The sequence below is a fragment of the Coloeus monedula genome, assembly GCF_965178545.1.
Source record: "Coloeus monedula genome assembly, chromosome: 12".
Lineage (NCBI taxonomy): Eukaryota > Metazoa > Chordata > Aves > Passeriformes > Corvidae > Coloeus > Coloeus monedula.
Window position 1 is genome coordinate 19,856,915 of NC_138792.1, and position 14,632 is coordinate 19,871,546.

The 14,632-nt window shown below is 56.2% G+C and overlaps 1 protein-coding gene across 2 annotated transcripts; it reads left to right on the plus strand.

Annotated features, from left to right (window-relative positions):
• Positions 1-763: 763 nt before the first annotated feature.
• On the plus strand, positions 764-14,313 carry EDA2R (ectodysplasin A2 receptor). 2 transcript variants are annotated; one of them, XM_082289153.1, is made up of 9 exons: positions 764-905; positions 5,845-5,953; positions 6,611-6,789; positions 7,560-7,645; positions 7,799-7,963; positions 8,435-8,581; positions 8,724-9,202; positions 9,430-9,478; positions 9,870-14,313. In XM_082289153.1, the coding sequence occupies exons 2-9, from the start codon at positions 5,867-5,869 to the stop codon at positions 10,163-10,165; spliced, it is 1,488 nt and encodes a 495-aa protein (XP_082145279.1). In that variant the 5' UTR covers positions 764-905; positions 5,845-5,866; the 3' UTR covers positions 10,166-14,313. The 2 variants fall into 2 exon arrangements, with proteins under 2 accessions (XP_082145279.1, XP_082145278.1); XM_082289152.1 differs by having other exon boundaries at positions 5,863-5,953.
• The last annotated feature ends 319 nt before the right edge of the window (positions 14,314-14,632 follow it).

A 14,632-nucleotide genomic window follows, 5' to 3' on the forward strand; every position in this document is an offset into this window, starting at 1 on the left:
AGGCAGTGGGGAAGGCAGCAGGACCCTGTCGTGGGCCTGAGTCAGGACTGAGGAGCAATAGTTTGGGGACAGCGCACTGAACGGGGAGCGCTGTCACTGGGAAAATCAACTCCCCCTGCACAAGGAGGTTCCGTTCCACACAGCAGTTTGGTTCACACTGTGGTAGTCAGTCATTGCACGGCAATCCTGGGGTACCAAGATCCAGAGCCACCCAGAAACTGAGGGCGAGTCACGGCAAGGGCTGGGAGACGTTAACGCTAAGCCCAGGAGAGCCCTCTGTTCCGGGGCCGTCCATGCCCGGTGTGTGCTGCCCACACACGCGATATCCACACTGCACACACACTGCGGGGCACAGTCGCAGTCGGAACCGGTGACATTATTCTTTTCTGGTGTGTGTTCCCCCACGGCTGGCGAGGGCTGGCGGGGCTCCTTCAGCCTCCAGCCCACACCTGAGGTGCCGGACAACCCCAGGCCTTGGGGAACACGGTCCCGCAAGCCCGGGGGTTCTCTAGTGTCACACCGCGGCCGGTGACAGCAGGACGCCCCATCCTTGTTGTGCCCAGACTCCGCTCGGCGCTGAGCCCCGCCGCCCCGCTGCCCCCGCCTCGCCGCTCCCCGCCGCCCCCGCCGGCGCCGCTCCCCGGCATCGCCCCGCCCCGGCGGCGCCGCCGCCAATGGGGGCTGCGGGGCGGGGCGCGGCGGCACTCCCGGTGCCCGGGACGGGACGGGCTTCCACCCGCTCCGCTCCACGCGGGGCCGCCGAGTCACTGGCGGTCTGGTCCCGGCCCCGGCCCGCGCCGTCTCTCCTGGTCCCGCCGCCCTGCCATCCCGATCCCGATCCCGGTCCCGGTCCTGGTCCTGGTCCCGGTCCCGACCCGCACCGTGCTGCTAGCACCGGTACACAGGTAAGCCGCGGGGTTCGCGCACCTGCCCGCCCGCCCACGGCGGTTGCGACCCTGCCCTGTGCCGGTGTCACCGTCGGAGGTGATTGCGGGGTCGGGGGGCCCGGCGGGACCTGCGGCGGGTCCCGCTCCCGGTAGCGCAGCGGCAGCGATACACGTGGGCTGTAGCCGGCTCCGTGATCACCTCCGAACACCGGCGGTACCGGGCCGGGCGGCACCGGGCCGATGGGTGCGAGGGCCGGGAGATGCGGAGACCGAAGCCAGGGTCCCGGGGGATGCCGAGCGGGTGATGCGGGGTGACGGAGCCCCTGGCCGGGACGTGCCCGGGCATATCCCGGCGCGCTGCCGCCTTCCCCCGAGCTGGCGGCGGGGGGCGCCGGCGGGGCCGCGGGGGTCTGGCCGGGCTGCGGGGGCGGTGGGCGAGCCGGGCCGGCGCTCGCCGGGGCGTGCCCACGGCCGGCACCCGCGTGGGCGCCGCGCTGCCCCCGCACCCGTCCCGCCGCCAGCCTCGCCTCGGCTTTTTTTTCCAGAAACGAGCAGCTGCCGGATGCGGGGGTCGGTTGGTTCAGGTTGCCTATTAGGAACAATTTCTTCCCCGAAAGATTTCTTGCCCTGCCACAGGTAGTGGTGAAGTCACCATTTGGGGAGATTTAGTGGACGTGTGGATGTGGCACTCGGGGTCATGGTTTAGTGGTGGCCTGAGCAGTGCTGGGGGAACAGTTGGACTCCATGGTCTCAGAAGGCTTTTACGGCTTCAGTGATTCTCTGATTGTTGCAGGAAGATAGTGACAGTCACTACGATTTAGATGTGGCTCAAAAAACAAATGGAAATCCAAAGTTTTATGCAAATTGATAGGAGCTTTGGAAGTGTTACTTGAGATACCTGGTAAGACAGAGTGTGGGTTTCCAAGGTGGGCAGCCTTAACTTGGCAAAAATCACTGGAAAGTGGGCATTGTGCCCTGGGGACTCCTGCCGTGTGCTAAAGGGGGGTGAGAGCAGTCCGGAGCACTTCCTCTCCCACCCGAGCGCACTTAAAGCAAACACAAGTTCCCAGCCACTCCAGATAAAACAATTAATGGGCAACTGTGTGCATAGAATCTCCAGATTGGGAAACCTGCTGATTTCCAAGTCACGTGGAAAGCCTCAGATTCCACCTTTTTTCCTCTTTTTTGCTTCTGTGATAACCCCTTTGCCCACATGAGTCCCACTGCTGCAAAGGTTCTCCCAGCATGGTTTGTAGCACAAGGAGATGAGGAATACACTGCTCGGACCAGAGTGAGGGAATGGCTGAGCAGGAGACTGGAACTGAGTGTGGCCAGCCATGAGGCATGCACTCATATTTTCCAGATAGCATTTTTTCCCCCTGCTTTTCACTTGCAGTTCTTATTTAGGATTTCAGCTCTCTGTTCTTAGGTTCCAATGTATACAAGTGTCTCATCTGAGGCATAGTGCTGCCTGACTGTGCCAGTCAGTCCTGCAGCAGAGTAGAAATCTCCTGTAATGGTGTGCTGGCTCACATGGTGACATGGAAGAGCCACTGCCAGGGTGTGGGTATCTGAGTCCCTGAGGGTGGGTCTGGGCACCTCCTGTCCCAGGCAAGCAGAGACCCATAGCTTGAGGGAACAGGGTCCGTGGCTGGGACAGGAAGCAGCCCACCCCATCTCCTCCTGTCCTGCCTGCATCCCTGCCAGCCCCCCCCCGCCCCAGTACCTGCTGGGCAGATGGGGAGAATCAGCAGTGATAATGTTTTCACTGATTACTTTAATTTTGTACCTTTTCACTTACTATTTTCTTCACCCTTATATTCCTACCAGAATCCATTAGCTGCACACAGAAGAAATAGATTGGATTCCAGTATAGTCTTTTTTTTTTTTTAAATTACACTTTCACAGAGAGAAGACAATGGCTGAGCTGTAGTGTTGTCACAGGGTGGATGAACTGCAGCTCACGCTGTGGCACTGCTGGAACGATTTCTTCTCATGCAGTGAAACTCATTCAGGAGCTTGTGGTTTTGGTACCTTAAGGGCTGATGCAGTGGGGAGCCCATTCTGCTCTCCTGCTCAGGCAGGATGTCTCTTTAAGGCAATAAAAGAGTTCTTCAACAAATTAATAACATTTTTAAGTTACATCTCATGCATCTGGCACTGATGGCAGGAGGCTCTTCTTCTCCCTCAACCTCAAGTACATTGACACTGTGTCCCATGTATACTCATTGTTACTGTGTCACCTTTATATTCCCCTGTGGCAGATAAAATGTGCAGCTCTGGAAGTCGCAGGGAGACTCCATGTGTTCCCAAAGAGGTGGGAGTTCTAGGTTTTGGCTTTTCCTTTTGCCTCAGTAAGACCAGTTGTTTCAGTCACACATTAGGTGATCTGCAGTTGCTGCCATACCAGGGCAGTACCAGGTGGTTTAGATGTGTCCTCCATGTACAAATCAAGTGTCTTGGGTCTGGTGGTGTTGAAATAAGAAGGACAAAGATCCCACAGCTTTGAATTTCATGCTGGATATTCAACAAAGTGTTTGTTCCCTGTATTGTTTCACTTGAGCAGCAGCAGACCTGCTCTGTGCCCAGTATCCTGCTGGCACATTGGGGATGGCTGTCTCCTCCATCTTGAGTGATTCCATCATCCTGGCAAATGTCCTTGTGCGTGGAGTGGCTCTGACACAGGATTCCTTTGGCCTGTGTAACTTTCTGTATTTGGCAAACTGCTTTAAACCGGGTTCTTGTGGGGAGGGGGCTCTGAGGGCATTGTCTCAGCTGCAGGTCCTTCGGAAGGCTGGAAAATTCTGTAAATATATGAAAGAAAGTGGCCAAGATGTGTTCACAGGACAGTTTCACCAAAAACCCTGCTGGTTTGGGGTTTTATTGTTTTGTTGAGGTTTTTTTCACCAGTATTTTTTTCCTTGTGTTACAGCACTTTGGAGAGAAGGTAAAAATCAGTCCCTTGCCCTCCATATTCTGGTATCTGGACTCCTTTCCTGTTGCCTGCAATTGTTTCATTCATCTTTTGCTCTTATTAGGAGCAAAAGCCTGAACCAAGCCTCCAGACCAGAGCATCAGTTGTGCTGACCCACACATGAGGCAGAGGCACCTGCTGGCAGGGGCGAGCTAGGCTCTGGACACCAAACTCACCAAGAGGCTGGGCTCAGGCCACTGGCATGCTGGCTTCCCAGAGTGGTTGGGTGACACCTGCCCAGTGTGCCGGCCCCTCCAAAGTAGTTACCTGTCACCCATCTGGGACTATCTCCCTGCTTTTTATTTTCCCTCCTGCATTCAGCCTCTAGCTGAACCATGACACCAAACCCTGTGTCTCCTGGGGCAGTGGCACTGAGCTCCGTCTTCACCACCTTCTGAGATGGTGACAAATCTTTTTTTATTCAATGGTGTCAGGAACCTTTATGCTGGTTATAAGCTCTGCCCATGCCCCTCCCGAGGTGCTTGCAAGACAGATTTAGTCCCTTCAGCTCCTCCTGGCCTGTCCCCATGGACTTGGCTGCTGATCCTTGTATCAGCCCATGTGCTTCGAGCAGGAGCTATGTGAGGGTGACTCATGCACTGTGCTCGTCTGGGCAGACCTCATCTCCCATGAATCTCAGCCCTCCAGAGCCAGGGGAGCCCAGCCAAGTGTCCGCTTCCAAAAGGCACCGGCAAGGGAGTGGTGGGATTAGGCAGAGGAGGCAGAAAAAGCCTGCAGAGGAATGCTGCTGTGGGAGGGGAAGGAGCTGTGGCAGGAGGGGCTGGGGGTGCTGGGGGTCCTGTAGCCCATCCCCCTCTGCTGCAAGAGCCTTGCAGGGGCCAGACGTCTGGCCAAGCTTCCGTCCTAGAGGATGGGTCTAGTTAAAGTGCCAGGTTCCCCCAGTCAGTTCAGGCTGTTCAGGATGGTGCCCTCCAAAAGGTGTTCACTATTCCTGATGGGTGTTGAGAACTTGCTCCCAGGGCAGGTTGAACAGTTTCTCTCCTTATTTTCTGCACAAGGTAATGGGAAAAGCAAAGTGGAGATTGGTCTAGTGAGGGCCAATTTTATTCCCTTTCTGTCATCAAGGGAAGAACTCATCTAGAATCTGCAGAAATAATCAGGCAGCCCCAAAACTCCGAAAAATTTCTCCATTTTGTAGCTCCAGTCTGCTTGCTCTGGTTGAGATGCTGGTCCTGTGCTGCCCTTTGAGCCACCCTTGCTGACAGTGTGGCCCCGTGGCTCCTGGGCTTGTTCTGTTGTTACCTTCAGCTGAGCCATTAATGCACCTCGAGAAGGCTCTGGAGGATGTTTTGGAGGGAGGTGGGGGCTTGTTCTGCTGGTCCTGAGTTTGCTGTGACTGAGGCTGGGCAGAGCTGAAACATGCATGGAGCAAGAGCCTGAGCAACTGCACAGCTCCAGGGTGGAGCAGCAGGGCCACAGGTGTGTGTGTGTGTCCCCCATTCTGCTGGGGGTGCAGGGTGTGTGGGGGGAAGTGTGTCCTGTTCTGCCAGGGACACATCAGCCACCAGCATTTGGTGCTGTCACACCAGTGCAGCCTTGTTGGTCAGAGCTGGGCTGCTGGATCCTGAAGCTGGGGCTTTGCTGAGCCTGTGCTGGGGCTGAGCTCTCTACTGATTGTTTGTGGTACCCAGAGCCATGGCTGGGGCTGGCAGAATCCACTGGTGACCTGAGCAGTTAGTGGTCAGTACTTCAATACTGTGACTGAAATTTCCTTTGCTGCATTGCGATAGCAGCAGAATGGGGCAGCCCATCACCTGCCTTGCTGGGAAGCCTGGCACTGATGAAGCCATGTGGAGTGAGCCAGGAATTACCTCCTGCCCAAGTCCCATTCATGGTGCTCAGCAGTGTTGGCTGCCATCCTGGCCAGGTGGAAATGTCCACCCAGAGATGGGCACACTGCTCATCCCAAATGTGTTAAGGCTGGCTTTGATCCCTCTGCCTTCTGTTCCTCTCCTCCCCAAGCTCTCTTCTCCTCTTCAGCACAATGGCCTGCCAAGAGAGTGAGTACCTGGATGACCAGAAGAAATGTGTCCCTTGCAGAAAGTGCATGCCCGGGCAGGAGCTTTCCAAGGTAAATTGACTTCTCTTTAAGGAGCAGAAATCATCATGGGTGGCATCCAGCTGGGTGAATCCTCTTCCAACCTCCCTTCAGAAAGATGATCTTAGGTCTCAGCATGTTGGGAAGAGGTAAGACTTAGTAGGATGGAATGGTGGATTGTTTCACTTACCCTGGTAGAAGGGTGAGACAATGGAAGCAGGAAGTGGTGAGGGATTTAAGGCAGCACAAGGAGCAACCTGATTTCCTTTTTTGCTGATGGAAGTCTAAATTTCCTCTGGATTGTAGCCCCAAGCAAGGTCACACTGCATGGCTTGGCTGCACATGGGTGGGTGCCAGCAGGACACTGCTGCAGGGAAGCAGCCTGGCCTCACTGGTGGGAGTGCCAGCAGGGTTCCCCTGGCAGTGCCTCCTGGGGCTCAGTGCTGCTGGAGCTTTCCAACACCCAAAGCGCACCGGCGGGCCCCAGCTGGGCAGCACACAGGGTCCCTGAGTGTCTCCTGGGAGCTGCACTGGTGGTGGCTGCTCTCAGCTGGGTTCTGAGCACCCCACACATGAGAGGTGACCCTGCCACCCTTTACCCCCAAAGAAGGGACACTGTTCCCCTCAGTACCATTTGGAACCCGTGGTGGCCCCTCACCACAGCCATGTCCCTACCCTTGTGCCTTGCAGGACTGTGGCGATGGCAGTGGCGGGGACGCGCAGTGCGTGGCCTGCCCTCCCAGGAAGTTCAAGGACCGCTGGGGACATCACGGCTGCAAGCCCTGCCTGTCCTGTGCCCTCATAAACCGCCTCCAGAAGTCCAACTGCACGGCGACAGCCGACGCGGTCTGCGGGGAGTGCCTGCCGGGGTGAGCAGGGCCAGCCCAAGCAGAGCCACACTTGGGGGCAGGCAGGGAGGGGCTGGGCAGAGGGGGCTTTACCTGAGGCTACGATGGTCCCACATGGGAGCTAAGAGGAGCCTGGTGACCCAGTGATGCCTCTGTGAGGACACTGCTAATGACATGGAAGTTAGGCTCGTCTGGTGGGTCCCATTGTGGCTACAGAGAAGGGAACCTGAAGGCTCCTGTAAATGAGCCATGAAAGAAAACTTCCAGACTCAAATTGTTCTGTAGACACTGGGGTGGCTGAGCCCTGGAAGATATGGGGTTCTAGACCACTATGGTTCGTAGTCCCCCCAAGAGGGGGTTAAGGGGTTACTGAAATGAAATGGCTGCATACAGCCAGCCTGTGCCCAGCTCAGGGGTGGCCAGCAGTGGGTCTGGGACAGGAGCGAGTCAGGGTTCCAGTGTATGAGCCTCTTCTCAGACAGAGCTGTAGCTGGGGTGTTCCTGGCCCTTTGAGGAGCTATTAATCAGTATAATCCACTTCAGCAGACATGGGAGTGGGGGGCTATTGGAAAGATGTTGCTTCTTGACAAATGGCTGGACATGAACAAGTAGGTGTGATGTGGCTCCAGCCACTGATGAGAGCCCTGTTGCTCCTGTTGCCAGCCAGGCAGGAGTGCGGGGTCAGCTGTCCCCCTCTGCTACGGGGTGGGTGGCACAGCTGGCTGCACAGCCAGGGTGGCGGGAGCTTGGTGGGGGCCAGGCTCTGCTTAGCCCGTCTGCTCTGTTGGCAGGTTTTACCGGAAGGCACGGATCAGCGGGCAGCTGGAGTGGGAGTGCATTCCTTGCACCAAGCAGACGCCATCCTCCGAGCCACAGTGTAGGTGCCCCCGCTCTGGTGGGGTCAGGGCAGGTGATGTGGGCACAGCGGAGCCACAGCCCCACTGGAGGTCATGGCATGTGACGAGGGATGGCAGGGAAGTGCTGGTCCAAGCCTTGGAGTTTGGCTCCAGCGCTTTGTGGCTGTTCGCAGGTCGGTCCAGAACAAACCTGGTGAAGGTCGCTGTCCCTACTGTACCACCACAGGACACAGCCCTTCTTGCACTGACGAGCAGCGCCCTGGTCATCATCGTCCTGGTGCTTCTGGCACTCTCCATCATCTACTGCAAGCGATTCTGGAAAAGCCAGTGCCAGAGAGGTGAGTTGGTGCTCTTCTTGCCGTGCCGTTCACCTGTGCCCGTGGCCCCTTCTTGCTGTGTAGAGCATTGCCACTTTCACAGCACAGTAACCCAGTTGTTCCTCACCTCGTACAGAATAGACACCTCATCCTGCTTCTCATGCCTGCAGGACCTCTCATGTACTTTTCCTGCTCAGTGACACAGAGGAGCCTCCCTCCTTCTTAGGGCCATCAGGAGGAAGAGGAGGAGGCCATTTCACAGTCGGAACTGGTGATCCTCCCTTCTGAGGTTTCTCAGTTGGGTGGCTCTTTTCTGCTGAAGGAAGAGGGCTGTAGGTTTGGTGGCCAGGGTTGGGGCAGGATGGCATCCAGCAGCATGCTGGGGAGCTGCTGGCTCCCAGCTCCTTGCTGGCAGACATACCACAGGGCTGAGGACATGCTAGGGAAGTGAGCCAAGCCTTTGCTCAGGCTGTTTCTCTTCTATCCTCCAAGTCTTCCTGAGGACTCAGAATTTCTCGGGCCAGCGAGCAACATTCCCGACTGCAGCAGTACCTGGCAGGTTCCTGTGTGAGGAGCAGATGTCTGGACCCTGCTGCCTGGGTGTGAAGAACTTGAGCCCTTGCTACAGGCAGGCAGAAGGTACCTGCTCTTGCTGCCTTCCCTGGGGAGGGAGGGTGGTGCTGGGTTCCAGCTCACATGGTTCCAGGATGAGATGCCCTTAGGCAGGAAGGATGGAGCTGGATGGTGAGCTCCACTGATCCGTGCTGGTTTCTGGTTCCAGGCCCTGTGGAAGCAGTGCAGTTCATTTCGGATGGGGAAGCTGTGGGTCTCCAGCTTCCCTCTCTCCAGCCAGAGATGGACTTGCCACCAGCCATTGCAATCAGCACTGCCTCCAAAGCCCAGCTGGGCAGGAGCCTCCTGGAAAGCCAGCCCCTCATCCGGGCCTCAGGCCACAGCGACTGCCTGGATGGGGTCCTGCCACCCCCCACCCCCAGACAGGACCGGCCGGGCCCAGTGGAGGCCCTGGCCCCCCTCTCCTCCTGTGCCTCTGAGATGCAACACAAGTGGCCACATGCACCAGTGGAGTGCACTGAGCTGGACCTCCAAAAGTTCTCCACCCAGGCAGAGTTCATGGGTAGCGAGCGGCTGGAGGATGCAGCAAGCCAGGCAATGAAGAGGATTCCAGCAGAGAGCGGTGGTGTAGTGCAGGAGGGGGCTCATCACTTGCCCACAGCTGAAATCCCGCAGGGGGAGCAGCCGGTAAGTTCCTCATCACTCCTCAGAACTACTGCCAGTTGCCCAAGGCTTGGGCGCAGGGGCTGGGCTTAACATAGGGGTAGGAACGTGGACTGAAGTATGTTAGTATGGGGTGATAAGGCTGGAGGAGAAACACCATTCCCTGAGCCCCTGTGATGGCCCTGGGAACAGTGCCAGGCGTTGCTGTTCTCAGCAGACTGCCACCAACCTTGGGGTCTTTGTCTCGCCAGGTGGATGATGCCCAGAGCCTGGTGACTCAGATCAGCAGCACGGCCAAGGGTAAGTGGCCTTCCAGTCTCACCTTTGTACTCCAAGTACTGGCATATCAGAGAGGCAGGTTCTTGGAAGGGAGCTCCTCCAGAAGCCCACCATGTCCCCACCAGGGACTTACCTGACTTGTGGCCTTTGGTGCTGGTCCCCAAGGTACATTTTCTGTGATTCTGCCTTGAGTGGCCTGCAGGCAGGTGGCCCAGCTGTTACCAGCTTTCCCAAGACTGAGCCAGCTCCATGTTGCTGAGCTCTAAAAGTGATGTTGGAGGAGATACTGTCCTGGCAGGGTGGTTTTCACCTGCTCGGCAGGGGCTAAGGCTGAAGACTGGCTGTTCTCTTGCCCTTACCCTGTCTGAGTAGGATGGGTACTAACCCAGCTTCGCTGTGTTGCTGCCCCCAGGTCTCCCAATAGCAGAGCTGCCCCATTCCTTGGTGCAGTCACTTGCATTCTTGTTGGACCCTTCCTTGAACGGTGTGAAGAACTTCAGCCACGTGGCACTGGAGCTGGGGCTCATGCCCCAGTTGCTGGGACGGATTTCGGGGTTTGAGCAGCTGGTCGCACACTTCACCTACGCGGGAGCTACGGTCACTGTCCCACTGCTGGCGCAGGCGCTGCAGCGGCTCCAGAGGTTTGACGCCTTGCTCCTGCTCTGCGACCACTTCACACTCAGCCCCACGCCAGACCGCCAGCGCTAGAGGACAGGGAGGGACGGAGGAAGCTCCATGCACTGTTGCTGGTGTGGAGAGGATCCAGTGGCCTGCAGTCACATAACATCCCTGGTGTGCATGGCAGGAGAACATAGAGATGGTCTTTGCATCATGGAATGGAAGGACACAATGGGGGCATCCCTGCACAGGGGTTCCAGGAAGCACAGCTGTGCCTTTTACCAGCTCTGTGGGGGAGGGCTTGCTCAGGCCCTTACAGAGGCTGTTTTTCTCTGGCTGTGACACCCTTGCCTGTCAGTTGCTGTGCTGCCCGTGCTGTGCTGCTCTGGCTGTGCAGTGAGCCCTGTCATGCCCCACTGTTGCTATGGGGTCCCTCAGCCATGGGACTCGGGCTCCACGGGCAGTGCCCTCCTGTAAGCCCAGCCATTACCTCTCTTCCATTCCAGCTTTCCCATCCTTCCTCTGGCCCATGCTCTGCTTTCCCAGGTGTCAGTTGCCACTTTCCCAATTTACTTTTCAGTTGCTTCTCTCCCTCTGTGCTGCAATTTCCATGGCAGAGAACCTGGCCATGGCTGGTATGCCAGGCTCCAGCCTTTGTCCCCCTGTGCCACCCTGGCACATTCCTCTTGTGCCCATTTGTGGTGCGGTGCAGTACCCTGGCAGGAGTTTTGGACTGATTGCCAGGATGAGCTGATGTATGTCCTTGTTGTGGGGCTGTGGCTGCTGGCCATGGGCAGGTGCTGGCTCACCCCAGCCCTGTGGCTGTTCACTGCCTATCGCCTCCAAGGCTTCGCAAACTGCCTGCGGTGGCACAGGGTGTCAGGGGCAGGGATGCTGCACCGCCGTACCCTGGGGAGCAGGAGGCAGCTGAGGGCTGAAGCTGTAACTGGTAACAGGCAGCAGTGACGTTCCTGTGCCAGCCACAGCAGGAGCTCCAGAAGCTCCTCCTCTTTTAAAATAATATTTTTCTTTTTTTTTTTCCTGCCTAAAAATGGCCTGATTTCTCATTCCTAGGAGTTGCCTACTGGGAAGGGGGAGCACGCTTCTGCTTGGTATTTTCTCCTGGGGGATTTGTCAGAGCTTGCCATGGTCTTGCTGTCACTGGTCACCCTGATTTCGGTGTTGTGCCTGCAGCCTGGGGGCTGCGGGCAGCTGGGCTGTTCTCAGCCTGCCCTGGCCACTGGGGCTCTGCTGGCGGCCCTCGAGAGGAGCGGGGGCACGTTCCTGAGCGGGGCCCAGCGGCGCGGGGGCGGCCAGGCACGCGGGGCCTGCGGAGGCCGCTCCCGCCGGGGTCACGGGCGGAGCAGCTGCCGGCAGGGCTGGAGCGGTGGCTCAGCGCCCGGCAGCGCTGGCAGAGCGCGGTGCTAATGACACCACGGTGAGGGTTCGATCCCTGTGTGGGCCATTCACTTTCACTTCAGAATCGGACTCCATGGTCTTTGTGGTCCCTTCCAACTCAGGATACTCTGTGATAAATGTCACCCTAGCTGGCCCGAGACTCCCAGACAGCATCCCTGGGGCTGAGCTGCTGACGTTTGTTCTGCCTGTGTTGCTTTGATCCTCACTGCCGTGGCTGGGTCTGCTGAGTGCTTTCTGCTGTCGTGCCTGTCACCGGGGTCTCAGGCCAAGCCAGTGGTGTGGCAGTCACCAGCAAGTGGCACTGTTACCCCACTGCCAGCTGCCCCTCCCCAGGCCCCCTCAGCTGAGCCCACAGAATTCTCCTTTATCTGACCACAGTACCTGAAAGAAGCAGGTATCCTTCTAGGAGGGCAGACGTCCTCCACACCCTGGGTATTAATAGCTGCTGGTGTTTCCCTTTCCTGTTTAATGATGTTGGGGCTTGAATGTGCCCAGGACATGCTCAGATAAGCAAAGGCATGGGCAGTTTCAGCTGGATCTGGCACTTTCTCTCACTGCTTGTTTCTTCCACAGTCAAGGCCGTTTTACTGCTCTTTGCTCCCCAAGACCCACAGCGTTGAACCTTGTGCCATGTGGGGCCAGGATTAGTCAGACTCTTGCTGCACTCTTGGGCTGTTAGGGAGCAGCCTTGAGTGTTGCTGCAGCACACGCAGCCTGGGGCCAGGGATTTCCTGTTTGAGGCTTTTCTGTGGCACGGAGAGTGCTGGGTTTAATCACCTCACAAAATCCAGTAAATATTTAATCCCTTTGTGGACATAGTCACTTCCTGTGGGAAGGAAAATAACTTCACCCGCTGCATCTGAGTAAGAGCCTCCCTGCAGCTCGGCTTGCCGGCCCTGGCTTTGAAGTTGGAACTGGCCTGGGCAGCTTGTCCTGTGTGTTCCTGTGTCACCAGTGCCACCAGTGTGTGATCACTTGGAGTGCAGAGTTGCGGCAGCTGGGTAGGATGGCAGAGCCAGCCTGCTCCTGTCACAGGGCAGTGTCAGGAGTAAGAGATGGGCAGGAAGGGCTGGTAAATTAAAGCTGTGAATATCAGGGACATATTACAGGTGTGTGCTGCAAATCTCTTCACATGCTGGGCAGCTCCACTGGTGTGCTGGGGTGGGTCTCTGGGCCAAGCAAATGGAATGAGGCTTTAGTTCATTTGTTTGGGTTTTTTACTCACTTTTATAAAGAAATCAACCCCATTTCCTTTATAGCTTTTAAGGTAAACTATTATTTTTCAGGTGTTTGATGTCTGAGCAGTATTCCTTACAGTCAAAACTTAACCCCTGCCTTGAGGGTGCAGCGCATTGGGTGGGTGTGTGCTGTGTATGGGTATGGGTATGGGCTGTGCCACACAGGGTGTGTAGGGTGGGTGTGTGCCATGCCACAACTCCTGCCTCACTGGTGCTGCCCATCAGGCCTGGCCATGCCACTGAGTGTGCTGCCTCAGCACTGGTTAGCAGGGGCTGGTTTTAGATGTGTTTGAACTGTTCCCCCACACAGCCTCACACATGGTATCAGTGCAAGTCCCACTGGCTGGTGCTCCAGCAGGGCTGGACACTGCACAGGAATGTTGCAGGATGTGGCTTTTCAGCAGTGAGGTTCCCCCAGCTCCCAGCCAAGGGCTGCTCCCCACTCTCACTGTGTCCATGGCAGGCACCTTCCTTCAGCTGTGGTGACAAAACCAGCTGTGTTTACAAGGGCCAAAAGTTCAACAGGTAGCCTTTAGCCCACCCTAAGACCCTTTGGCCAGGCTGCCTCGAGCCCAACCAGAGCCCTCAGGGAACCATGAGAGCCTTGAAAACGGTGATAACGCTGTGACTTGGACATCAGAACAACGGTGATCCCTGGGCAGGGAACTGCTTCAGTGGGGAACCAATGGACTTGATACTTGACTTTTGCTTTTTAATAGTATTTTCAACATAATACATGGAATGTAAGGGAGGGAAATTCCTGAAGTGCTGGATCTCACGTCATAGCCTCAGGAAGCCATTTGTGCCAAGCTGGCATGGCTCACAGAGAGGTGAAAGAAATCAAAAAACTCTGCATCTGTGCAAACTTGAGCTGGGACTGAAGGGTGGAAACACTCCAGTGCAATGGGGTTGTTTTTTTACAAGTGATTAGTTTCCACACCAGTCTTGCCTGGAAGTCTGATTTGCAGAGGAATTTGTATGATAAGTTTAAATCCAGCGCTGTTCTGGGAAGCTCTTAAGCATAGACTTAAAATAGGCACATACTTCAGTGTTGTTAAAGTGTTTATTCTGATGAACCATTGATGAACATCCCTCGGGTGCTGTTCCTGAACAGGGGGCTCATGAGAGCTGTCCCTCCAATGTGCTTTTACAGAAATAGGCAATACTGAAGAAAACTTGGTGTTACTGATCTGAGCACACTTCTTGGAAGAGTCTGCAAGTGTTGGGGGGGATACCCTCTCCATGTTGGATTATTTGATACTTCAGACTCTGGTGCTTTTCAAAAAAAAAAAAAAATCACTACATTTCTGTAGCCATGGTTTACCCAAGGGAATACTTGTTGGTTTTTTATGGTAGATGTTATTTTTCTTTAAGGTTACGAATAGGTTATTTATATTTTTGTAAATTCTGCGCCGTTACTTTTGTAATTCTGCTGTAGCGTTGTTTCTGTTGGGTTTGGGGTGTTGTCTGTGTTCAAATGAAGCAGAAGCTGAAGCTCCTGCCATCTGTTAATGGAAGGGGGATAGTCCCCCACATTCCTCCAGACCTGGTGCTCTCGAGTGATGTGTGTTTGTAGTTCAATAAATTTTGGAGCCAGACATGGTGATGTTTGGTGAGTTTTGATTCCTCTCCCCATCACCTGCTGGTGGGAGCTGATGCTGCAGGGGCCAGTGGGGGCTGGAGGGCCCTGTCTTGGGAGGGGGCCCATCTGGCAGGGCAGGCAGCACTTCTCAGAGAGATGCTGCAGCAGCCGAGGCCATCGGCCTCATCCCCTGGTGTTGGAACAGGCGGGAGGGGGTGGAGTGGGTGCTGCTGGATGGGGTGCCCGTGGTCCTGGGCCCATACCCTCAGGGTCCCCAGAGGGCACCTGCCCCAACCACAGGCATCAGCTTTTGGTTTT

Bases quoted from the DNA above. Each gene is read 5' to 3' on its own strand.
- EDA2R (XM_082289153.1), top strand. From the start codon at position 5,867: ATGGCCTGCCAAGAGAGTGAGTACCTGGATGACCAGAAGAAATGTGTC. The intron at 5,954-6,610 runs GTAAATTGACTT...TGTGCCTTGCAG, and splicing joins CCGGGCAGGAGCTTTCCAAG to GACTGTGGCGATGGCAGTGG. The intron at 8,582-8,723 runs GTACCTGCTCTT...TTCTGGTTCCAG, and splicing joins TTGCTACAGGCAGGCAGAAG to GCCCTGTGGAAGCAGTGCAG.